The sequence below is a fragment of the Aptenodytes forsteri genome, unplaced genomic scaffold, assembly GCF_000699145.1.
Source record: "Aptenodytes forsteri isolate BGI_AS27 unplaced genomic scaffold, ASM69914v1 Scaffold87, whole genome shotgun sequence".
Lineage (NCBI taxonomy): Eukaryota > Metazoa > Chordata > Aves > Sphenisciformes > Spheniscidae > Aptenodytes > Aptenodytes forsteri.
In genome coordinates, this window is record NW_008796041.1 from 5,767,414 (window position 1) to 5,791,888 (window position 24,475).

General features: G+C 35.5%; 1 protein-coding gene across 1 annotated transcript in view; it reads left to right on the plus strand.

Moving 5' to 3' along the window:
* The window catches only part of CACNA2D1 (calcium voltage-gated channel auxiliary subunit alpha2delta 1), a 375,598-nt gene that overhangs the window by 345,674 nt on the left and 5,449 nt on the right, over nucleotides 1-24,475 (plus strand). Inside the window, exons 25-37 of the mRNA XM_009285553.1 lie at nucleotides 3,008-3,092; nucleotides 3,302-3,364; nucleotides 4,342-4,445; nucleotides 5,713-5,799; nucleotides 6,169-6,236; nucleotides 7,585-7,623; nucleotides 8,881-8,952; nucleotides 9,499-9,651; nucleotides 9,742-9,794; nucleotides 12,374-12,429; nucleotides 12,573-12,702; nucleotides 14,722-14,834; nucleotides 17,898-17,980. Coding sequence (XP_009283828.1) covers nucleotides 3,008-3,092; nucleotides 3,302-3,364; nucleotides 4,342-4,445; nucleotides 5,713-5,799; nucleotides 6,169-6,236; nucleotides 7,585-7,623; nucleotides 8,881-8,952; nucleotides 9,499-9,651; nucleotides 9,742-9,794; nucleotides 12,374-12,429; nucleotides 12,573-12,702; nucleotides 14,722-14,834; nucleotides 17,898-17,980 — 1,106 coding nt within the window. The remainder of the gene's footprint in view (nucleotides 1-3,007; nucleotides 3,093-3,301; nucleotides 3,365-4,341; nucleotides 4,446-5,712; nucleotides 5,800-6,168; nucleotides 6,237-7,584; nucleotides 7,624-8,880; nucleotides 8,953-9,498; nucleotides 9,652-9,741; nucleotides 9,795-12,373; nucleotides 12,430-12,572; nucleotides 12,703-14,721; nucleotides 14,835-17,897; nucleotides 17,981-24,475) is intronic.

Consider the following 24,475-nt stretch of genomic DNA (forward strand, 5'->3'; position numbering starts at 1 on the left):
TTCACTGATTTTTTTTTTTTTTAGTAGAAATACATTTAGTGTTGGGATTTTCTACCCAAGGTAGAGATTGTAAAAATTAGTTTCAGTTTTCTGGGTTTATTTAAGAAAGTTTGCAGGGCATTATGGATCCAGTGTTTTCCACAATTCCTCTCAGCATTCTGTTTTAACAGCAAATAACTACCAGCTCATTTTAATACACTCCAAATATTTTGAATTTATAGTTTTTTCTCTTAAGCATATCAGCCAAAGTAAGTCTCAAATAAACTTCAAAATATTGTAATGAAATCTTCAGTCTGTTTTCTTGTAAGCTTATATAACCAAAATAAGTAAAGAAAAGGAGCCAAGAACCAAAATAACCAATAACCAGAATAAAAGATAAGGAAGTTCTATTGTGGGTTCACAAATTGATTATGGAGATCTTGCTTGGGCTTGAGTTGTTTAAGACCAAAGATTCATGTAATTGCCGCAGTGGTGAGCACTGGGCTTTGGGGAGGTATTCACGTTTAGAAATTGGGCCTTAAACTCTGTTTAAAATAAATGGAGTTACGCTTTTGAACGAACCATCAGTAATGCATTAAAGTCTTGTTCTCATGAAAAATTCAATGTTTGGATTTGTTTGTTTACGCATACAAGTCTGTTTAGCTTTATTAATAATTTCTAAACAGTTGGAATAAACTTTTTTTTGTCTTGCATTCCCCGAGTCTTTTTAACCTGTTGCTCTCAGGGATCACTGATCAGTTCAGTAAGAATCTCTCTGCTAGACTGTGTAACTTGAGATCTTCTCACAAAAGGCTATTTTTGTGTGTACGTATGGGTGTTTATTGTTGTTTTTAATAGAGTGATCTTATTCATTGACATATTGCTGACTGGCTGAAATTTTACTTGATTGAGTCCCTTGACTCAATCTTGGAAATGAAAGCATTCACCTCAAATGATTAAACCAGTTAATAAATGAAAATTCTAGTTTAATATTCACTAGTTATATAAGCGAATACTTAGGACACATTTAGTGATATTGTAGTATACACTAGGGCTTAGTAAGTAATTATGTCAAAACATTATCAAATTATTGCTATATTTCATTTTGGAATCCACAACAAAATTCACTTTTTTCCTTCTTTTTTCTAATAATTAAGTTACTTTAAAAATAGTCTCCTGAATAACTAAACAATGTTGACTAAATGAAACAGTGGCTATGGAAATAATTTCAGCTAAAAATGTTTTTCAAAAGGAATAACTAGTAAAATCCCCAAATTAAAATAATCTATATACTGTAAGTTTAATACCTGTTATATTTTGACTCACCCCATCCAACTTTAACCTGTTAGAAGTTAGCCAGGAAGTTAGACAACTACCTCTGCTGTTACTAAGGGGACAGTAAGAGCAATTCACCCTACTTGTCTAAGACATCCGCTTTATGTAAGTAAGCAAGTCTCACTTTGTGGGGGTGCATGCAGTACAAGGGAATCCTGAACAAAAGATGCATCCAGTAAAGTATTAGAAGTCTGTATTAGCAGAGATAAATGTCACTCCAGGAGACATATTTTGATATTTATATTCAGACACAATTTGAATTTAATTTCTAGGAAAACGTGAATGCAGCAAGGCCCTCCAAATTTCATCCTTACGTTAATTAATGGGGTTTTGTCATTACTTCCAGCTGAAGAAATATTTTTAAAACAGTACCCTAACTTATATTACATACTCTACTATGACATTGTGCATGTGAATAGGGAAGGTGAGTCTGTGGGATTTGATGCAGTTTAAGAGGTTTATCTAGCTAAGCCATGTAAACATATCTAATGAGAATTAAATTAATGTATTAAGGTGAAATGAGACAGTGCTTCCTGCTGGTAAATCAGAGCTGCTGGCTCTGTGCATAGCATGCTCACACATTCAGGCTTCAGTGGATTTTATGAAAAAGCCTTTTAGCTAAAGCTTATGAAGCTTTTCAGTACCCAAATACATGTCCCTATTGATTTGTTTTGTGAAAACAGATTGAATTAGGGCTTTTTTTTTTTTAAAAAAGTCAATATCAGTTTTCTGGAATCTGAGTCTTAGGGTGAAGCACAGAGCATGTCATGGCTCTCTATGGAGCAAAACTGAAGAAAAGTTGGTGGGTTTTATTTTTATTTTTCCCCAGAAGGAGTTTTCATTCTCCTCAGCAAGGCTGAGCAGCTGGGGTTTGGCAGAATTCAGAGCTGCAGGTTCCAGTCACAGAACAACTGATTTACCAACACTGATTTACTGTGTGACACTGAAGAGCAAGAGACAGATTTTCCCTTTACATTATTCAGCCCCAGTTTAGCGCTGTTTTATTTTCTGTAGTGGTAAAACCTCTGTTAAAGTGTGTGCTTACTTCTGTTGATCATTCCTAGAACTTTCTCTTGCAAAGGTGTACTGAAAAAGATGCTTGAGAAGCACTGACTTCAAACCATCTTTTCAAAGATATTTAAAAATTACATGTCCATCTAAGCTAATAATGCAAAATTAGCTTATTTCCCCATACCCATTTTCAGATGGCAAATGGGTTTTTTTGAGAGGCTGAGACTTAACTGATTTAAATATATTTTTATTGTAGTTGAATTATCTCCAGTTTTGTAGCACGGAAGAGTAAGTATAACTAAGAATTAAGTGTTGTTTCATTGCATCACTTGAGATAAAAAGTGTTTGAATGGAAACATGCTTTAAAAATAGGTTAATTTCCAAATTTAACATAGGTGCTTTGCAAAGCTGGGACCTGTACCCTTATCACCCTGCTTATTCCTATGACACAGAGATAGTTTTTTAGGATACGATGAAGGAAAAGCTTAAGTGAAGTCAACAGTGTCAGAGCAATCTATTTAACAGTAAGTACTTGATGTAATTTGAAGTTAGACAGTATGTCTAATAGAAATAGCCTAATTTTTGTGGCTGTAGCATCTTGACAACTCAGAATTTCATTTTAGCCGTTTAATGAAACTCCATGTCATATAGTTTCAGATGAGTGTCTTGACTCTTTTGATAGGTAATACTGATATGGTCATTAGAGTTTTGCTGGATGCAGGATTTACAAATGAACTTGCCCAAAATTATTGGAGTAAACTGTCTCTGTGAGTATTCTTTTTCTTGACTGTGTTTTTTTTTTTGATGCATTTCAAAGTTTGATAATAAAATATGTGTGTGTATATACAGATATACAGTTAGTGTTTACACAGGATAGATATTTAATCATGGTTATGCACTTTAATGGCAACCCTTGACATAGGAACTTGTGAGAATTTCAGTCAGTTTTCATTTTAAATCTTATTTTTGTTTACAGTGATGGTGTTGTTGCACAATTTGTTGTTACGGATGGTGGAATTACTAGAGTGTTCCCAAAAAGGTAACAATTATTATAAAATACTATAATATGATAATTTTGAAACCTGAAAGGGTGAAAGGTTAATTAATGGTTTTATTGAATGAAAAACAACTTCTCCTACAGTCTAATCTGTACTGATAACTATGAAATGAATGGAATGTCTTAGTTTCCTTTGATTTTACCTGTGTCACTGCTTGAAACTGATCTGTAACATTATTTCCATAGCAGGTCCTTATAATCCAAGTTTCTAATCAGTGCAGAGTAGCAGTAAAAGCAGTGTCCTTGTAGTAGTAGTGGGGCCATGCTAATCCCTAATTACTCCTAAGCACTCATTTGTTTGGCAGGCTGCAAATACTGTAAAGCAGTAGGTGATTTTTTTTTTTTTTTAGACTAATAAGAGCAGACCAAATGGTCCAGGCACTTTGAGAGAGAAAAATGTGTCATTACCAGAGGGCAAAAAGGGAATGTGAAAGCGGTCATATAATAAACTAGACATCCCCATCAGTGACTGGGAATAGTGAGGGCACCAGTACAGATATACTGGTAAATGGCAAATTTATCTGTTTTCTTAGGTTAGTCTATGTTTCCCCAAAATGGGAAAACGGCAATGAATTTTACTACTGAAATCAGCTTCTTTTCTGTTTTGGTGTTATTGATGATATAAAAACTTTTGGGATGATTTCTCAAGAGGTAGCACGTGCCATCAAAGTTTGTTTATATTTTTCTGTAAATAGTGTTGCAGTTATATTTGTCTCAATATATCTAAAAATGATGAGACAAGATCCATGTTGTTCCAAGAATACTATTTTCTTTTTTTTTCCCAAGTTTTTTTTAATAATTACACCTGGCAGTTAACCAGTGAAAGCTGACAAAGTCTGAGGACTATGTGAATGAATCTCACATTATTTCCAACTGTGAAACATAAAAAAAAAAACCCTGCAGCACAGCTTTAATGAGACTCTAACTATCTTTTTTGATCACTATTTTTTTGTGATTAGGGCAGGAGAAGATTGGTTGGAAAATGCTGAAACTTATGAAGTCAGCTTCTATAAACGGAGTTTAGATAATGACAACTATATTTTCACAGCTCCGTACTACAACAGTAAGTCATCACTGTTTTGAAATGTCAGAGCTAGCTAGTCCAATATAGGTGTACTTGTGGAAGTTTCCCATACCAGTTGAGGTCACTGACAAAGGATGCAAGTGGGACACTTCATAAGGAAAACATCTTGGGAGGTCACTCATTCTTAAGGTAAAGGTAGCTAGGAGGGCACTAAGCAAGGCACATCATAATTTGTCATCGACTGTGGTGGCCCTGTACGCTCAGAATTAACAAAGCTGAAAACATGCAGAGTACTGGTGTTCATTTATTATACTGAAACACTGTTTTACAAAGATGCTTTGGCAGAATTATTTTAAAAGGAAGTGAAAGAAAATTGCACTCGGGGACAATAACATTACCTAAAAAAGCTTTATTTGAGCCAAGTTCTGTATACTTCCTCAGCACCAGACCTAATTTGGAAGAGCTGGTATAAGGGTCCAGAGTCCACAACTCTGTCCACTGCACTGCTGCTTAATTTCAAGTTTGCTTTTGAATTCTGTTTCAGATTGCTGTTATTCACCAAAACCAGTTTGTCTGAAATACTGTGATATTTAAAACCTATATATGCACAATAGTAAGTGCTTGTTACTGATGTGTGCAGCATTAACCTTGCCAAGCTCATCTAAAAGCAGATGCTACCGCAAATGACATACTCCTCTCTTAAACATATGGGATCTTTTATTGCTGTTATTTCATACTTATTTATTGCATCTTTTCTCAATAAAATATTAACAAGGTAATTAACTAAATTCCCTGAAGCCTTTGTTGTTCCTCAAAGAGCTCCAGGGAATGTACTTTTAACTTGTTTTTACATACTAAGCAGTGTTGAAAACAGGCTGAAGTCCGTCAGAGAGGTAATTGTTGGTTAGTGAGTGGTGTCAGTATAGCCTGCACTGAAAAATACACAGATGACAGCAGGATGAAATCTTTGGCTCTGATCCTGGTTTTAACAGAGCTGCTCACATGTGTAAAGCTATTCATGGCTCTGTTTGCAGAAAAAAAAAAAGGCTATAGTAACTTTATGAAGCAGTGAAAACGTGTAAAAAAATTGAAGGAAGAGAAGTAAACAAAAGTATTCGTCTTAGTCATCCAGATGTTGGTGATCTATTACAGGTGATAAATGCATGGTACAACTGGGTCAGTGCTTTTGAATAAGGATTTTTTTTTAATCATTCTGGGTATTTGAATAATCATTAATTTCAGTTTCAGAGGAAGAGACATTTATATCACCCTAACCTTTTTTTTTCCCCCCCTTCTGTACTCTCAGAAAGTGGTGCCAATAGCTATGAAACAGGTATTATGGTAAGCAAGGCTGTGGAAATAACAATTAATGGGAAGCTTCTGAAACCAGCAGGTAAGATAGAGTGGTGCCGAAACTCTAAATACATTAGTTATTTGGTTTTTGCTCAATAGTGAATTAGAAATTTAATTGAGATTTCAAACGAACTTTACTTTATATAACATTCTTTTCTCTGAGACTGTTTTAATCTTGTTAGTGAAAATCAAGCCAAAGATCTGGCTGTGTTTGAGTAAGAGTGCTTAATTTGTTAGTCTCATGAAGGATGTTGGTGGTCAGACAACTGAGCAAAACTCGTATTTTATCCTTTTCAAGTTTAATAATTTAGATGTTATTATAATTTTTCCTTTTTTTTTTTTTAGGATTCTACAGTTACCTTTTTTTTTTTAATTTTACTAAAAAAGACTTTCATGTATTTCTTGTTAGTTGTTGGAATAAAAATTGACGCAACCAGCTGGATGGAAAATTTCACAAAAACCACAATCAAGAGCCTGGTAAGCAATTGACCAAGTCTTTTTTGAACTTTATTTGCATTTCTCAAAGCTTCAGATGCAAATAGGTCTAATAGCTTTTTGTGCCAGAGTCACACTGATGTGTAGCTGCCAAGTAGTTGTGGTATTTAAATCATCCAAATGCACAAAATAAATCTGTTTTGAAACAGGCTGTATTTTGTACGTGTCTCGCTTTCATAATTATAGAACATGGATAAAGACAAAGAAAAATGACATATTCCGGCCAGTAGCCTCCCTACTAAGATTGTGCTGTAGCAATGAATAAAATCTGCAAAAGAATTGGTTTAAAAAAAAACGGGAAAAAAGTTAATCTATTTTTATTTAATATGGAGGATGGGTAAGCAGTGAACAGTAAGGATTTATATTGCAACCAACATCACAGCATTTTAACAGAACTTAATGAAATAGGTGCGTAAGCCTTTCATTCCTTACATCTAATGCTTAGGTGTAAATGGGAAGGAGGAAAGGCTAAATCGAAGGGAAAACTAAGGAATTAATAGTGCATTGGGAAAGGAGAGGCACAAAATGAGACAACTGTGGAACAATTGGATGAGGCAATGTTGCTTGCTTGGTTGTATACTAAGGGATTCAATAACAGTGTCTGGCTGTTGTAGGTATTAGAGCTATAGTTGAAATGCAAAATGCATTGCCTAAATGTCAGAACAGTTAAGGACAAAAATACGTAACTGAAAAAGAGAAAGAAAGGGGAATACCTCAGAATTAATTTGAGATGAATGACTGCAGCATTATCCAGTAGTTGTTTTGCTCAGGACATAATGCAAGGAAACAGTTATGTGTGTATGTATACATATATTGCAAGAAAAAGAGAAAAACACGTTAGCAATCAAAGCCATAAACGCTAACTGGAGGTGGTGGGCTTCCTTTCTCACATGGGATTCCCATGCTTTGAGACTGGTGAAGCTCTTCATGGTCAAAAAAGATACTTGGCAGCATGTTTTCTGGGTTTTCTTTCCATACCCCAAACACATGGAAATGCACACGTTCTTTCTCTTTTATTTTATACTCACAACACTGGCATCCTGACAAGTCCTCCAAACTATTTCTCTCTCATGTATTGAGCATTCTCAAAAAAGGAGGTGTACCAGGGACTTTGTGAAAGACAGTAGAGCTTGTGCTGTTGATAATTACTGAGTACAGGTTCTTCACAGAGATATTTGTAATAAACGACACACACTCAAAATTAATTTCGATTGATATACAGATGTTGAAAATCAAATCACTTGTTCTTGTCTTGATTGATTAATATAACTGCAAAATACAGTTTCTTTTGAAATGTTTTTCTGAAGCTTACTGTACTTCTGTTTTTTAGTGCAACAGTGAAATCTGTGGCTGTGAGAGAAACAGTATGGTAAGAATATGTTCAATTTATGAATATCTGGCAGATTATGAAAATTCACTCTGTTCTCTTTAGATTTATCTAAGACAGCTATTCTATCATTATTATTTTTACAGAAAACAGGACTTAGTCATTTGTGTCTTGAGAAAGAGATGAAGATTAGGAGGGGAGGGAGTGAAAGAGGGTATAAAAGTCAGGTGAAGTGGTTGTTCAAGAATTATTGCAATGAGGTTATCAGAATGAGAGGCAAGAAAAAAAACACAATAGAGTAAAAGCAATAGAGAATGATGTGAAGAAAAATGTGTGAAAAAGATAATGGTAACTTTCAAAGCGAGAGGCGAATCCTGAGGAAAGGGAGTAATAATTAAAAAAAAAAAAAAATCTGAGAAAAAGAAATCTAGAAGAAGAGTACCATAGAGAAGGGTAAATACAAACTGAAAAGTACCAGAGTACGTGATGTGCCCTTCAACAGTCATTAGTCATCCTCCTTTCCTCTGTTCCCAGCCCATTCAGGATTTGGGGATCCCATAGCTCTGCTAGCACTCAGGAGAGCACAGCTTCAGGGGCTATCACAGTATCAGATTCTGCCATGTGCTTGAAAGCTTTCTCAGCTTAAGTCTTCCATGAGCTCTTTTGTGGAGTGTGAAGATCATTAAATATAAGAGCTACAGCAAAAAGGGTACTCTGGAAGGTTATCTATTTGGCCTCACTGCTCTCTCTCCAATCTCTGACTGCAAGGATCTTTTACAAAGTGCAAAGCATAGGGAACCAGTGGGCTTCCCAGTCCTGCACCTGACAGCTGGAAGAAATGCACTACAATCCTTGGCAAGTGAAAATAATCATGACTAGCAAGCTGAGAGTCTGCCCTTAAGATTTCTACCATTAAAATTGCAAATGGAAAAGGACTTTAAGCATGGCTGAAGCACACGAGAAGTTGTAGTCCCTTATTATGAGTTAAGATTCAATTATAATCAGATTTAATAAGGATATAGAACTCTTAGAGCTAACAAAGTATTGAGCAAATAAGAATTTACAAAACAACGTTTATGAAATTAAGCCACAAATAAGCCTTTGATCTGTACAGACTTTTGTAGTACTGATAACGCTACTTATTATAGCTTAATATTGGCCCTTGGCTATGGGGTTGTGATTTAGCCTGAGCCACATAGATTTGAAGATAATTCTGAAGTGTTGAATAAAAAATAGTTTCTCACAGAGTGTTATCTTGACAAATCCTTCTGCAAAACATATTTTACTTTCTTACAATAGCATGTGGACTGTGTTATCCTTGATGATGGTGGATTTCTTTTGATGTCAAATCGGGATGAATATACACAACAGGTATGTATATTTTTAAGGGCAGAACATGAAAAACAATAGGAAGAAGTTTTAAAAGAAAAAAATAACATTTTACTCTCAACTTACCCTAAGAATAACATTTCCAAATCACAAAAATTTTGCTGTATCAGAAATTCCAGTTATTTTGTTACTCTTTTTCACAGTCTTATTTATGATTCAGGATGCCATACTTCTACCAAGTTGCGTTCTTTGTGCTCTGCCCTTAGGCTGGTAGGCTGCCGATGGACCTATGATGGTGAGGGCAAGTAGTATGGCATTCACACACCTTCTTTCTCATATTCCTCTTGTTCTTCCCCAAGCAGGGTGGTCTCATTGATAGTGTGTGTAGCAATTACGGTCTAACTGGAGTTCTCCAACCAAGCTTTTGGGAGAGAAATAGTCAAACAAAGAAATAAACACATAAGCAGCACAACCAGATGAGTTGTGTAGAGGAAAAAAAAATGTTGGGGGGGAAAAGTCACAACTGTTTACTTTTTTATGAGAAAAATACTTGGAAATACTTTATCTCCGTATATTCTCCCTCATCAGATTGGAAGATTCTTTGGTGAAATTGATCCTGGCCTGATGCGAAACCTGATTAACATGTCCCTGTATGCCTTTAACAAGTCGTATGACTATCAGTCGGTCTGCGATCCCGAAGAAGAACCAAAGCAAGGAGCTGGACTTCGTTCTGCTTATGTGGTCAGTAGTCCCTTGTGCGGTGACTGACATTCCCTTAAAAGTCTGTAGGTGTTTATACAAATAACATAATCTCTGTTGTTTTTTTCCCAGCCTACGATAACAGATATTTTGCATCTAGGATGGTGGGCTTCGGCAGCTGCCTGGTAAGTACAATTGTGTAGGAAATCTATATTTCCAAACTAGAATTATTCAGTAGGTTGAGACTGTTTGGTCTTTTTTTTCCCCATAAAACTGCTCTGAACCCTTTGTTCCTGCAGTTTCTCATGGTAAAAATTCTTAGCTACGTCTCCAAACTCCTTGGAAAATTGTGTTCTGTCAACAGTTGAACTCAAAACTACTCTTGCCAGGTTTTATGATTGTGTGTTCTGACTCTACAAAATCAGCGTCAGGAAGTAGAGTTCGGATTAATGGTCTAAGTCTGACTGACAGGTGTGAAGGTTCAGGTGAAATTATTACATTTAGAATTATTGATCACTTGGTTCCATATTTTAGAATATCATCTTTCCCTTTCTCTAGCAGAAGTCTTAAGAAAATCCATGTTTGCTCTTCAGTGAATCATTTTACAAAAAACGCATGAAGCTTCTCTATTACAAAATGTAAAGAAGTCTTGCTTCAGACTGCAGGATAACCAATGTGTTATCTGATGGCACAGTTCAGTTAAAGGTTCTCATGATAATTATTAGTTGGTTCTTTGAAATGGAATGTGAAAAGCACTATTGAACTATTTCAAGGAAGCAAATATATATAAAGCATTTTGGATAAATCTATAGTCATTGTCTTAGCATTTTCTATAGCTGAGGGGAAAAGTTGGTATATTTGGACTGTTGTGGAGTGTTGGGATTGACCTTGAGAGAGGCAGGAAATCAGCAGTAATTCGGTTTATCTTTCACAATCGGAATACTGGATGCATTTTAAAACTAAAGATCCATTTGGGAACTTTCTTTTCTTTTGACTTTGGTTTGTGCATTATCAATAATAGCCACAGAAATAATTTTACCTATTTCAGACCATGTAGATAGACACCCCTATCAGCTACTTCCTCCAGCACTACATTGGGATAAGTAATTGGGACTGAGTTGATACTTTTGCATTGGTGTGAATTGCACCTTTGGAGACTGTTCCTTTTTCTAAAGTTTCATGATACTTATTTTTTTATAATAATTATCAAGCTGGAATAAATTACCTACTTTGTGAAACTAAGAGTTAAAATATATAGCAGCTGAACAAACATCTAGTAATTTTCTCATGGATAGCACTATGAAGATTGTATGTTGGCTTTTATTGTTGGTTACATTTGTTAACAGCAACAGCAAAAACCTTGGTTTTCTTGGACAACAGCAAACCTCAAAAACTGGAGATGGGCAATAATCCAGAAGAGAAACTTGAGCTCTTCTCAAACAGAAACTTTAGTTTATCAGTGTTCAAATCAGACTCAGTGGTCTGGACTCAATTTAGACTTGAGGTTTATTTTGTGTGATGTTTAACTTGAAAGCACCACATGAAAGTACTTTCTGTGGACATGTTTTTAATGGAATCTAGGTCAGAAGCAGGCAGAGAAGGCCATTAAGCAAGTAGAGTGAAAAGCGCTGACCTAAAATGGATTCAGTGAGGGACCTGGCAAAAGCAAATGCAGGGAAATAAGAGAAACTAGGTTATTAAAGAAAACTATAGTGTTTCAGGCAACAATGTGGGATAAAGGTGTGAGTGATAATTTTCAAAATTTATATGGGATACATCAGCATTTAGTTAAGAGAGTACATATCATTTCTCCTTCATGCTCTTTTAACTCAGAAGATTTTACAGTTTTCCCAGGCTGCCTTTTTCACTCAGTTCCCTGTAAATTCTGTGATAAGCCCTTATGAAGGATTACTGTTTTCTGTCAGCAAATTGCATCACTGTTGAATGGCATCAGGTCTCTTCTCATCCATGACGGTTGGTGCACTATCCATCTAATGATTCAAGGCACAAAGCTGTGGATGTGAATCGCAGGGAGTCAAGGAATGTAACTGTTACAATTCCTGTTTTGACAGGTTGGTAGAGGAGAAGGGGGCCATGTATATGGCAAGCTGGTACTTGCTTCAAGTAAATAAAATAGGAAAAATGTGATCATGAGTGAAAAAAAAAATTGAAATAAATGGAGCTCTTTAAGCCTAAGTGTTTTGGCAGCGTCTAGGAGGAAAATATATTCCATACAGCAAGAGCAGGAATAGAGATGATTTGAAAAGTCAACTGCCACAGTAATGATTTTTATAATATACTTGTAATATTCCAGTGTTCGTCTCCTTCTCAGCAATTTAATGAACCTTAATCAGTGTGAAGTATCTGATCCAGGAGCATTTTTCCTGAGTGTGTTCAAAAGGAGTTCTGGTTGGTTTAAGTGTTAGAGGAATGCCAACATGCCTCTTCCACCTCCCACAGAGGTATAAAAGGAGGACATGGATGGCATGATAACATTTCCATTATGTGAGTTATAAGCACAAATGATGGCAAATGTCAACAGTAGAATAAAAGATTAGTGTGAAAGAAGACCTGGGAGAAAGTGTGAAAAGAAAACCGGTCAAACTGTAAGGTTTAAAGAAACACAGCTTTAATAACTGACAAAAGCATAATAAGCCGTGATGATTTTGTTAATAACTCTTATTTGAGTGGTTTTTAAGGATCTATTAAAATACAAAGAAGGCAAAGAGCCTTTAATAAATACATATTGTCTTTTTGTGTTCAGGTCTATCTTACAGCAGCTGTTTTTGAGCTTGACTTTTCCACGTTTCCTTGAAGCAGGTAAGTCAAGAGAATGTTAAAGAGTCAACTTTGAGTGAAGTAGAAGGTAAGAATCTAGGCCGGGGGCCATATTTGGATCACCCCATTGCGTCTGTGACTTAAAAATGTCATTGTTTATTTATTTATTTTCTTCTTTCTGTCAGCTGATATGGAAGATGATGATTTCAGTGCCGCCCTGCCTAAAACAAGCTGTATCACTGAGCAAACTCAGTATTTCTTTGAAAATGATGATAAATCCTTTGGTGGGATTGTAGACTGTATAAACTGCTCCAGGTAAAATTTCTTCAATATAAACAGTAACTTTTAGAGCTTCATTTATTTTACAAAAGATAATGATAGTATTATAAGAACAAAAAATATATTTTGGATTAATTGCACCAAACTTACATAAGCAAGACAGAGAAGTATATAGGCAGTAAAATGAGGAATTGCATTCTCTTTGTATTTGTTTAGAATGAATTTTAACTGTAATAATTTAAAGAATTATAGAAATATTTTAGTCAAATTTTTGTTTTATGATCTGTGTATGCTCCATGGAAATTGTATTTCTATCTCTGTTACAATTAGTTTTCTTTTAATTGATTACGTGAACTTAAAGGCGTTCTGCAATATTCAAAAGGAGATGATTTTCTTTAATCTGGTTATGTATTGGAATTTTTGATGGTCAAGAAGATTATGCAATTTATTTTCAAATTTACCTTCCAGTCAATAGTGCTCATGATTTAAGAGCTGCGGGTCTTATTAAGCAAACCATGCTGTTTTGTTTTGTGATTAAAAGCTTCACTCTTCATGGCCCATGTGCTTATTCAAGGTGATGTTTAATGTTATTTTTAAAAAATTGGTTACTTCAGAAACATAGCAACTTGGACCTAGTTCTGTTTTTCATACAAAAGCCTGCTGGGTTGAAAGTTTGCATACATTAGGAGTTTCTGAAAATGTCTTAGAAATTAAAATTAACAGTCAGATTTCAAACTCCTTGAAGACAATATTTCAAGCCAGGAAAGAAAGACAGAGGACATTGGAGAATTGTGAATACAGCCAAAACACACAGACAATTTTCCCCACTTCCATACTTCCTCCTCCATGTTGCTAGTATGTGTTTGTGTGGTACCTGGTTGTGCAGAGAACTCATTAAGCTTGGTTTTTTAGTTTTGTTTTGGGGTTTTGTAGGGTTTTTTGGTTTGGGTTTTGGTTGTGTTTTTTTTAATCTGGAGATTTTTCATAGGAGTTCTTTAGTTCAGTTTACTGAAAGACTACAGAAATTATTATGCTAATATTGCAAAAATAGTGCCACAGTGTGAGAAAGAGTATGAAAGGACAATTTAAGCTGGTTAAAACAACCAGATATGTAATCACAACATCAATTATGTAATTAACAGGTATTTTGTCCTCTTATTGTACCCAATCAGTTGGAGGAACTCATCATCTGTGAAATTTCAGAAATAATCTGATCAATTCACACCTAAGTAATAAAACTCTGCTATATAGAATGGTAACCACCTATATGAAAAGACTTGCCTGTTATTTTATATGTGTATGAAAATGTATTTAGAATCCACTAAAAGCAATTAACCTGTTAGATTGTCCTGCATTTACCTCACTTTGACAGGTAGAATATATTTCATTAATGACTAAGAAATATCAAGGTTTTTTTCTCTGCTTTTTTGAAGGTCTGTCTGCCTTTCCACAGTAATTTAAATTGTACATGAAAATTATCCTTGAAAAATCAGGAAATATCCTTACCTTTAGTATCTAAGGCATGAAGTGTAGTATCTATAGCTTAAAGGTATAATGCTGCCTGTTCAATTATTTATGAATTGAAAGTGACCCTACTAACTTAAAGGCCTTTTGTGGAATTATATGTACATAAAAATGCAACAAATATACATCCAATACACAGCATACATACCCTAAGCCTCTTTCTCACCCTTCTTACAGACAGGTTTATGTGTTGGGCTTTTGTTTGAAGAATTGATGCTGAACTGATTTTATTTCTCAGTACAGTTACTGTTGTAGCAGTACAGAGCTAGCTATTAACTCAATTAAAGTCATTTTATGCTCTTCTCCATTTTGTCCGCTAATAAGTCTAGTTGAAAGGGGGAACCATGGAAATGTCGAAAAGATTACAAAACTTGTTATAAATGCTCTTGCTATTTGTTAATGGAAAAGATAAACAGTAGCAGGCAGAATGAATATGTGAAGTTGGATTACTTTTATTCCAATACTCTGTGTCCTCAAATACGGAATTCCTTGCTTCATTTAAACATAGGTTTTTGTTGGCTTTTTTTCCAGACTTTATCATGCAGAGAAGATTTCAAACACCAATCTAGTATTCATTATTAGTGACAGCCAACTGCTGTGCCGCTCCTGTGACCCAAAGCCACTGATGCAAGCGGAGAAGCCGGGTATCCTTTAAAATCACGTTATTTAGTAGTGTGGATTGATTTTTGGCTATGATATACTGGAATATATTTGGAAAAAAATGGCCTGTTTATGTACATATTAGTAGCATGGTGGCCATTGGAGTACTTGAACCAGCAGACATTTGTGGATGATATCACAAATCGTCTGAGGCAGCAGTCATCGAGGTAGAGAGCAATGCTGTTATTTGTGAGGACCTAAACAGAAATGGGCTCACAGAAACTTAATGAAGTATCCAAAAGGCAGGTGCAAAGTTTTGGATCCAGGACAGAATAATGACATGCAGCTGTACAGGCTGGGGGTGGAGTGACTAGAAACAGCTTTGTAGAAAAGGACTTGAGGATCATGATGGACAAGAAGTTGAACATCAGTTGGCACTGTGCCTTGCAATAAAGAGGGCCAGTCACATCCTGGGCTATGTTAGCAAGAGTGTAGTCAGCAGGTTGGGAGAATTGATCCATCCCATCTTTTCAGCACTGGTGAGACCACATCTGGAGTGCTGTGTACAGTTTGGGACTCCCCAGTACCACACTGACATACTGCAGGAAGTCCAGTGAAGGGCCACCAAGGTGGTTGGCATCTGGAGCACAGGACAGGCAAGGAGAGCCTGAGAGTCCTGGGTTTGTTCAGCCTTTAGAAAAGACAAGGGTATGGCTGTCTAGAGAAATAACAAAAAAGGGCAACACCAAGATAAGAGTGTTTGGTCATGAAAAGTTGGGATGCTGCACTGATGCCTGCAACACTGAGTTGAAGTGGTGGAGGCACTTTAGTGTGTGCTCAGTGCCAATGAGAACTGCTTACTTCTTGTGGAAACTGCTTTAACCATCAAAGGCTAGAGTTTATCCAGCTGCTAGCGTAGAATTTCTTCAGAGCTGGCTGGAGAAATAGGGGGCATACATGTTAAGCAGAGTCCTTGCAACACATGCATTAAAATCAAAAGCATGTGAAAGGTTGTTCTAATTTACAACCACCTTCTCTATGCCTTTAGCCTGTTCACTCCAGTAGATACCTGTAGATGACGGTGATGGAAATACATAAAACCAACATACACATACTCTAGGCCAGGAGAAATTCACCTCGATTTTTCTCTGCTATATATGCTTGAGGATAGCATGCCAGAGATGGTAAATCAAATCATAATTTGGATTATTATGACAGAATATGGAAAACAATTAGCAATACCTTTGTCCACATCAGGAAGTTAGTTGAGACAGCCTCTCCCATTCCTGAAAGAAAAGCAGATGGTGGTAGAGATGACTGTGTTTCTTTGGCACAAGCAATGCGTTCATTGCCACATTAATAAAACTGGAATTTCATCTACGCTTGGCCTGAAAAGGAAGTTACATTGGGGTGGAAGCAATATCCATGTCATCACAGAACTATGTAAACACAGCCTAATATTCTAATTGGCTGCAGTCCATGACAGTTTGATTAACTGTTGCCACTGTCTGAATTTATAGACAGCACTCACTATAGAAAATGAAGCACTTTTGATGGGAAATGGGCACATGACTTGCATTTCCCTGTGGGGCCCAAACCTACTAGAAAGCAGTAAATGACCTCAAATGGCAGCCAGAGCAGCTGGGTGGGCTTATATTGACTAAATGAACTATTTTATTTTTGTTCCAACTATGCAGTACTAAACTATTCTCTCTTTTTTATAACTAAGGTACATTGTGAAATGCAGATGTAGCATAACATCACACAAGCAGACAGAATGACCTTTGGGTGCTATTCAGATGGTTATTATTAGACCCTGCTTCCTTCTGGCTGGTACAGCTTTCCTTGTGCACATGGTCTTTTAGAATATTTCTATGTTTCAACTTCCCTTTCAGCTGGGCCCCGGCAGAGGAAAGGGGAGGTGAGTCTGATAACGTCTGAATGAAGACAGATGTAGATCTGTTGAACTAAATTCCCCATCCTCTTGCCTTCTCTTCCATTGGGCATCTCCATTCATTGCAATGAAGCTGCTGTAGTACTCTACAGTAGTGCATGAATAGGATTGCTTCAAGTATAAGTTAGAGTTACTAAGATAAGTAAAATTTTGGTGCTCAATTTTTTTAAAACACTCTAGCTTAGCTTTAATGTGTCTACTACAAACAGTGGAATAAAAAAAGCTTAACATACTGAATGGTAATATAAGCAGGTTTCAACAGAAGATTGTTTTGCAGTTTACCATATCCGTGCTTTCAGGTATGCTGCAATGACTTGTGCCCCTTGTTAGCCTGTGGCAAATGTGAAGTATAGTATTTACACTTAAATATCAGCAGTTACAGATTTCAGAGACGTAAGCTAAAGCATCACCTCACGTTTACAGTTAGCTAATTAATAGCATGTCACTGCTCCCATTTCTATCCTGCTGTTCTGCTGTTAGTTTGGACAGTATTTTCTCTGTCTCCCTTCATCACTGAAATGCTAATGAGATCTGATTAGGTTTTCTGTCATTTGCTATCAAAGCCTACAGTGGGATGATCTTGTCTATGATATTTGGGGTAATATAGGTGTACACATAATAAAACCAGTAGTTCTTATAGGCCTTCACTGCAATTTTCAGCCTGCATGTAGCGTTAGTTTTCCAAACAGGCTTCCTCACTTTTACTGTGTATCTTCATTTTAGCAGAATAACTCAATGGTAACATACGCTATAACCAGTTAGCACCATTGAAAGTTTACTACTTTATCAAATATATTCTGTAATATTTATGCAATGGTAATAAAAGCAATACAGAAAATCTTAAAAAACCTCAGCTTTTATTTTTATTTTGTGTACAGTTCTGGAAGTGCTGGTTCTAAAAAGTCATGCGGGATGTTTATTTTCTTGATTAAAGCAGTGTTAGAAAAAGTGTATTTGATTTCAATTTATCTGGAGGGTTGGGTTGGTTTGGTTTTCTTTAATTTAAACAAGGAACTGTGACTATTGATGTTTATTTCAGTACTATCTGAATTAGCATTAAACTTCTGTTCTCCCACGAAAGTAAAAACGTAATGTTAATCCTGCTAATGTAAGATGCACAAAAACCAGTCATGCTCCTTAACCAGAGAAACAGATGAAGGGCCAAATCCTTGTGAAATGGTCAAACAACCCAGATACAGAAAGGGTCCTGATGTCTGTTTTGATGAAGCCAAACAGGTAAAATTGAGCTTGTAAGACTTTAGGACTATCTTTAAAAACAATTGTAGAGCTGTTTTAGAAGAGCAGTGAAAACTATGTTTAAATGTACCTTGGTGCCTGGTAACCTATCTATCACTAAACATACTGTTCACTGTAGACCATAGCCATGCTATTTCAAGTATCCCATGATTAACATAAAATTAACAGCTGCTTTCTTATCTGCCTTTCCTATAACCATTGCACTTTCACACATGATTCCCACTACAAAAAAACCATCAGTGAGCATACAACTGATGGTCTCTGTATGGTGCTGTGAAATTCAGTTCTTCTATGGCTTTCACAAATAGATGATAATCCTGGTTTAGAAGTACTATTTTTATATTAGTGTTTCCAAATATTATTTAAGGTGTTGTTAAATGATTAAAAACATTATATCTGGTTTAGGATGTTGTTCCTCTTAGAAATTCTGCAAATGTGTATTGACCTTAGGTCACATTCTTAACAGGTATAAAAGTGCGTTGCTTTACATAAATCAGCAAAACTATGCTGTTTAGTACTCCCTGTATTGTATACATTACAGTTTTGAAGGAGAAAAATTATAACTGTGCCATATATATAAATTATTTTGAATATACTCTCTGTCTTACCTTTCAAAATACTGTATGAAAGAGAATATGGTGAATTCAAATTATTAGAATAAATTTCAAGACAAAAAGTACTGAACAGGGAAGTACCTGCCATTATATAAAATAAATGTTTTTAAAATGCATTTGTAATGCCTCATCCCATTTCTGCAAAGGAAAGATTGTCCAAAACTAGTGCAGTTAGTTGGCTATAACTGCTGTATACCAAGTTTTGTTCCAGTATATTCTCTGCTTTTCTTTAATGCGGCACAATTACTGAGATGTCAGTAGTGTTAAAAAAGTCCAGACATTTGGTATTCAATGCATTTTTCTAGTAACCAAATTTTATTTTAAAAAGGAAGTCTTCTTACTGGCCAACAAAGGTTAAACAAAGTTGAAAAACCAACCAAAAGCTATTTGGCTATTGTAAATATTCCAAATCCTCTTGATATGATTATTCTCCTGATATGATTGTGTGTGAAAGTACAACTCTTGCTCACTAGCTTGATGTGCTAATCAGTGTGTAAGTCATGTGTTTTGTAACAGTGGATTGTTTTGGTTAAGTTTATTTGCAAAATTTGCCGTGAATCTCTTGCTCTTGGGTGGATGCTTTCACATTAACTCTGCTAACTGCCAGCAATCTGCATGATATCTCATCTTGTGTGTCTTTTTTTCTGTTTTCTTTCCTTTCCTCTACTTGCTACTTTGCCCGTTATTAATAGGATCAGCCTATATGCACAACGAGTCGTGCCTCTGCCATGATGTCCGCTCCTATCTTCATTTTTCTGCAAGTTTTCATGTGGTGTGGATGGTCAGTTACTTTCTCTAATTTTTTGTTTTGTTCTTGGCTTAAAAAATTAGCAGACTTTTTTACTTACTAAGCATACAAAAGAAAACAGAATGAAGCGAGTCCCAAAAGCAACAATCTGGAGCAAATTAGTATTGCAATATTAAGGGAAATTAAATATGAAAAAACCCTGTCTGGAGCCTTATAAATCACAATTACAGAACACAAGGGCCTCTCCCATAGCAAATACAAAGACACGGGAACCTGTTGGGTTTATATGGTCGGCTCTTTGAGATTGCACATGTACGAATTGAGTCAGTGTCATTCCCTTCAAAACATTTTCCTCTTGTCCCTGTTAAAATGAAACAGAAGAAGAAAGTTTTCTGCACAAACAAAGGTACAAAGTAATTAGAAGAGACTATAATACCTGTGAAAATAAAGCTGTACTTAGGGATAGCAAGGATGAGTGCTCTGTGTAAGAGTAAGTGTTGCTATTGAGTTTTCACAGCATTCAAATGAACGCAAATGTTAATGACGGAAGGTAATAGTGTGCATCAATTTGGTTAAACTATGAATTCAGTAAAATCATATTTTTACTTTTTAATTTTTTGCAACCTAAACATATTCATTGCCTAATTACAGCAGAAGGTAGGTTTTTTCTTCTAATGAAATACATGGATACATGAAGTCCTGCATGTTGACCTAGTGCAGACTCTGGGGTTCATAACAAAAGCCTTGGCATTTTAGACTGTGTTGCATTTATTGGTGTGAGAGTGTGCACTGCTGTGCTAGTTGACATGTATGCAAGAGAACGGCTTATCTAAAGAGAATAAAATTCATGACCTTGTCCACTGGAGGGGTTTCTGATCAATATTATTACTCAGAAAACCACTAGAGGGAGATACTAACATATCTATCAAAGTAAAGCTAACTGAGAGGTAGAAATGGAAACTTAGAAGTCATTTTTCAGAGTTACTGTAGTAAAATATTGAAAACTGTAACAATTTAGAACACTCATTTTCTCAATAATTTATATTCTCTTTATACTTGCGGAAGGTTCAATTAATATCACTCGAACATCAGTGAAAAAAAGCTTAAAGTTCTGTTTAACAGCTGTATTTGAGTAATTTTGAAGTTTCCTATTCTGTATTTAAATGATCCAATTACTAGCAAATCTAGGAACTTGCACAGCCATGGCTGAAGGTTGTAAGAAGGGTGAAAGTCCCTTCCCCCAAGCCAGTGGTATTTCACATTAAAATCTAGAAGATTAACATCTCATGTTCTTACTCATGCGATTTGCTCTGCAAGTAACCTTATTTTAATTAAATAGCTACTATCCAATGTACATAAAGCAGCAGAGACTCACCTTGAGTTGAATTCTTTATGTCCAAAATGGTCTTTCTGCTCAAGAAGGCAAACCAAAATACTGGGAAACCCACAAAATACAATTTTAGCTGATAGACTTTTGGCAGCAGAAAGTTATAAAGATAATTTTTTTCATCCATTCTGTTTTTAATAACTTTGTGATTTTGGAAATGGGTTCTCACTGGACATTAATCTGTGTAGTTTTATTAAAATCACTGAAGCCAACACAGTACAAACCAGCTGATCAGGTTCAATAATGGCAGCTGTTTTGTTTTTTTTCATCAAGGATAACAAAATAGTCTTTATCACCCCCTTGAATAGCTTGTTCTTACTTTGTACATCCATGCTGGTTTTGCTTGCCATGCCCGAGAATAAAGTGAAGAACTCTACAAGTTTTTAGCCCCTTCTGGGAATATCTTATTTCCATCAGCTCCCAGGGGTGTCAGTGGGAGCTTTGAGGGTGATTAGCAGCCCAGACAACTGTATACATCTTGATGGGATTGGCTGTATCCCTGATCTATTTGTGGGAGCTGTACAGCTTTGACAGCCTTGTGTGGTAGTCCAAAGGAAGGTAACACAAAATTTATGAAAGACCATGCATTGGAACTTGGAATGACTCTTAAGTAAAAGCAAAGGTGTTCTCCATGCAATATGAAGCATTTAAAATATGTGCTTATAAAAAGTATAACTTTGAGGTAACCAGTTGATATCAAAGGCCAGATCAGGAGCTCTTTGGCAGATATTGTTGTTTTATCCTTTTTATAGTCAGTGTAGCACAATGTTTCTGATAAATGATTGAAGTTTCAAGACAAAGTTTTAGTATATTACATAGTTATAGTGTACTTCTAAAGGAGTAACAAGTATGTTTATAGACTTAGACATGTATGTGTGTATATATATGTATTTATATTTCCATCTGTGTCTTTAAAATTTTGGACTGGCACTGCCTTCAAGGAAATGTTGATATATACCAATGAATATGTGGGTTTGATACTTAACAATGAATATATGGTTTTATAAAAGCATTCATTTCCATTCTTCAAGTGCTGAATAATTTTCACAGTGTGTGATGTTGTAAAATAACCCTCTCTAGAGTTATCATAGTAAGGCATGACATGAAGGATATGACATTTGGATTTGATGCTTCTCTACCTCAAGCATGCAAGGAAATTTGACATGTGACATTAATACAAGAAATTTCTGATACACTTCTGATGAAATGAAACTGGCTAAAGAGGATTCTTTCCAATTTATTTTCCAATTTTTTCTCTCTTCAAAAAGAAATAATATACAGAATATTATTTTGAAGACAACAAAGAGAGGACATCCCCAACTGGTCTGTTTGTTATTCAGGTTTTCTGTATGACTAATGCAGTAGTGACTAATGTAATGGGCTGGAAAATTTGGGTGAAACTGCTTAAAAATAGTTCAGTGTCTAATTGCATTGGCAGAGGTAAAGATAAGATAAGGTAAAGATAAGATAAAATGATGCTATGTAGTTATAAGAAATTTTAAAAGAAATCTCAAAAATAACATAAGAAATCTCAAAAATAACATTTACTGGAAACAGTTGAGAAGTTTTCTTAAAGTTCAGGAATAAGGGAAGTGTTTTCAAAAAAGACATTTTGTAGATCATTCAAAACATTTTTACTCAACCTGGTTCCAAATTAATGATGGGATCCTACTCATGTCCATTCAACTGTTAATTTTTTGAATTTATGTAAATCAGCATGTAATCAGACTTTCTCCTCCTGGTTTTTTTTTTCTTTTTTACATTCCTTGTAATTTTCACAACAGTTAAAGCACACAAGAAAATTACTATGTGCAATGCTGGGGAGGAAAAAGTAATTTAGATAGGATTTACTGTACCTTCTTTGCCACTACTATTTTTGTCTTGGCTTAAGACACAAAAGAATAACTGATTCCAGAGAGAATATTTAGAAATTGTTCTTGGCAGAACTGCTGCTTTACCACTGTAAATTGGTCTACAAACCTCAGAAATGCAATGTGACTTCAATCAATATGAGGTTAAAATCTCACCAACCTTGAAATCGTGTATAAACCTTGCATGCTTTTGTCTAGTACAGTTTAACTCTGTCATTCATAATAAGATGCCTCTCCTGCATGAGGCTTCCAAAACATTCTCCACTATTGTGAAGTTGTGAATCCTTTAAAAACTGCTCTGTCTAGTCTTAGGGAGAGAGCAAAACATATTAAAATATTTCTTTTCAATCCAGTAGGAATATTACATAGTATAACTGTTGAATGTAAAAGCAGTGCCCATAAATTGTGATGTAGTTTTAAAAAAAAAATCTCAAAAAGCAAATAGAAATGGGCAACAGAATGGAGTTTTTTTCAAGTATGTATAGTGGTAGGATTAATTCATCCATCAACATATTACCCAATATTTGATCTAATGCAGAGGTGACATGAAAGCTGAGTACTGTATAATTCTATATGTGGAGGTCCATCTACTCTGTATCCATACTGGATGCCATTTTCACTTTAATGATATTTTCCCCCTTCCTATTATGCACAATTTTGTTTAAGACCTTCAATTTACTTCTTTCTTACTCTCCAGAGATCTCCCCTCTGTTGCAAAAATTTTAAACTTTGTGCTTTGCTTTAGACTATTTCTTCAAAGATGACTCTTTAAGTAATTTCAGTGATAAGAATCTTAAATACCAAGAAGTAACACTGAATACTGTTCATTGAATTTGTGTGAGAAGAAACCTTTACTGATAATTCTGTTTCTGATGGTACTCACTGTGAGGAAGAAGCAACAGGGTTATTTTTAGGTGCTTTGAATAGAAATAAAACTACATGACGAGACACAATGCAGATGCAAGAAGTGACAGAGCCAAACTAAATAAACCGGAAAGTTCAGTGCATCTTCAAATTTTAGCATCCCACTCCAAATCTGGTGCAGCAGAGTTCACTTATGACTTACTTGTTGACCAGAAACCTTAGGAATTTTGAACTTGTAGAATGCAATCAACTGAAAAAAAAGCCTACGCCAAAATTATAGAACTAAATTATAAAGCTAGCAGATGACAGAAACATGTCTGGAAATGGCTACTATTGATAAAGAACGGCAGCTAATGTGAGCTATTTGCTTTAGGACAGAATGAATTTTTTTTTCTTCTTTCTTTTCTGAAGAACTGGAATGCTGGTTTTTGATTTGGTTTTTTTTTACATCCAGTTTTCTAAAGGAGACTGTCGGTGAATGCTATAATTCCTGATGACGTATTGAGTCTAATTTGCCTGCTTTATCTGGTTTTCTGTATATTTATTCCAAACTGATTCTGATTCCTCTGACCTCTCTGCTTTAAAGAATGCATTGTGTGTGGTGAGAATCTCATTAAAGTCATCACCCTGTAAAACTGAAACAAAGAACTCACTGAAGTCCTTTGCTATGCCCTGTAATCCCCAAGTTCCCTCTTTACACCTCTGTTATCAAGCCGTTGCCCTAACTCCATATTTGGCTTTCTGCTTTTGATTTATTCAAAACTTTCTACTATAATTTTCAGCATATTTTGCAGGGAGGTCATCAAAAATTCTTTATCAGCCCTCCTAATTTCCTGTTTATATCTAATCTGCCATTTTTATGTGTTTTCTTGTTCTTGCCCATTTGAGTAAACTTGATTTCTTAAATATTGACATTTTCCCTATGACAATATACTTCATTTCATAGAATCATAGAATCATTAAGGTTGGAAAAGACCTCTAAGATCCTCA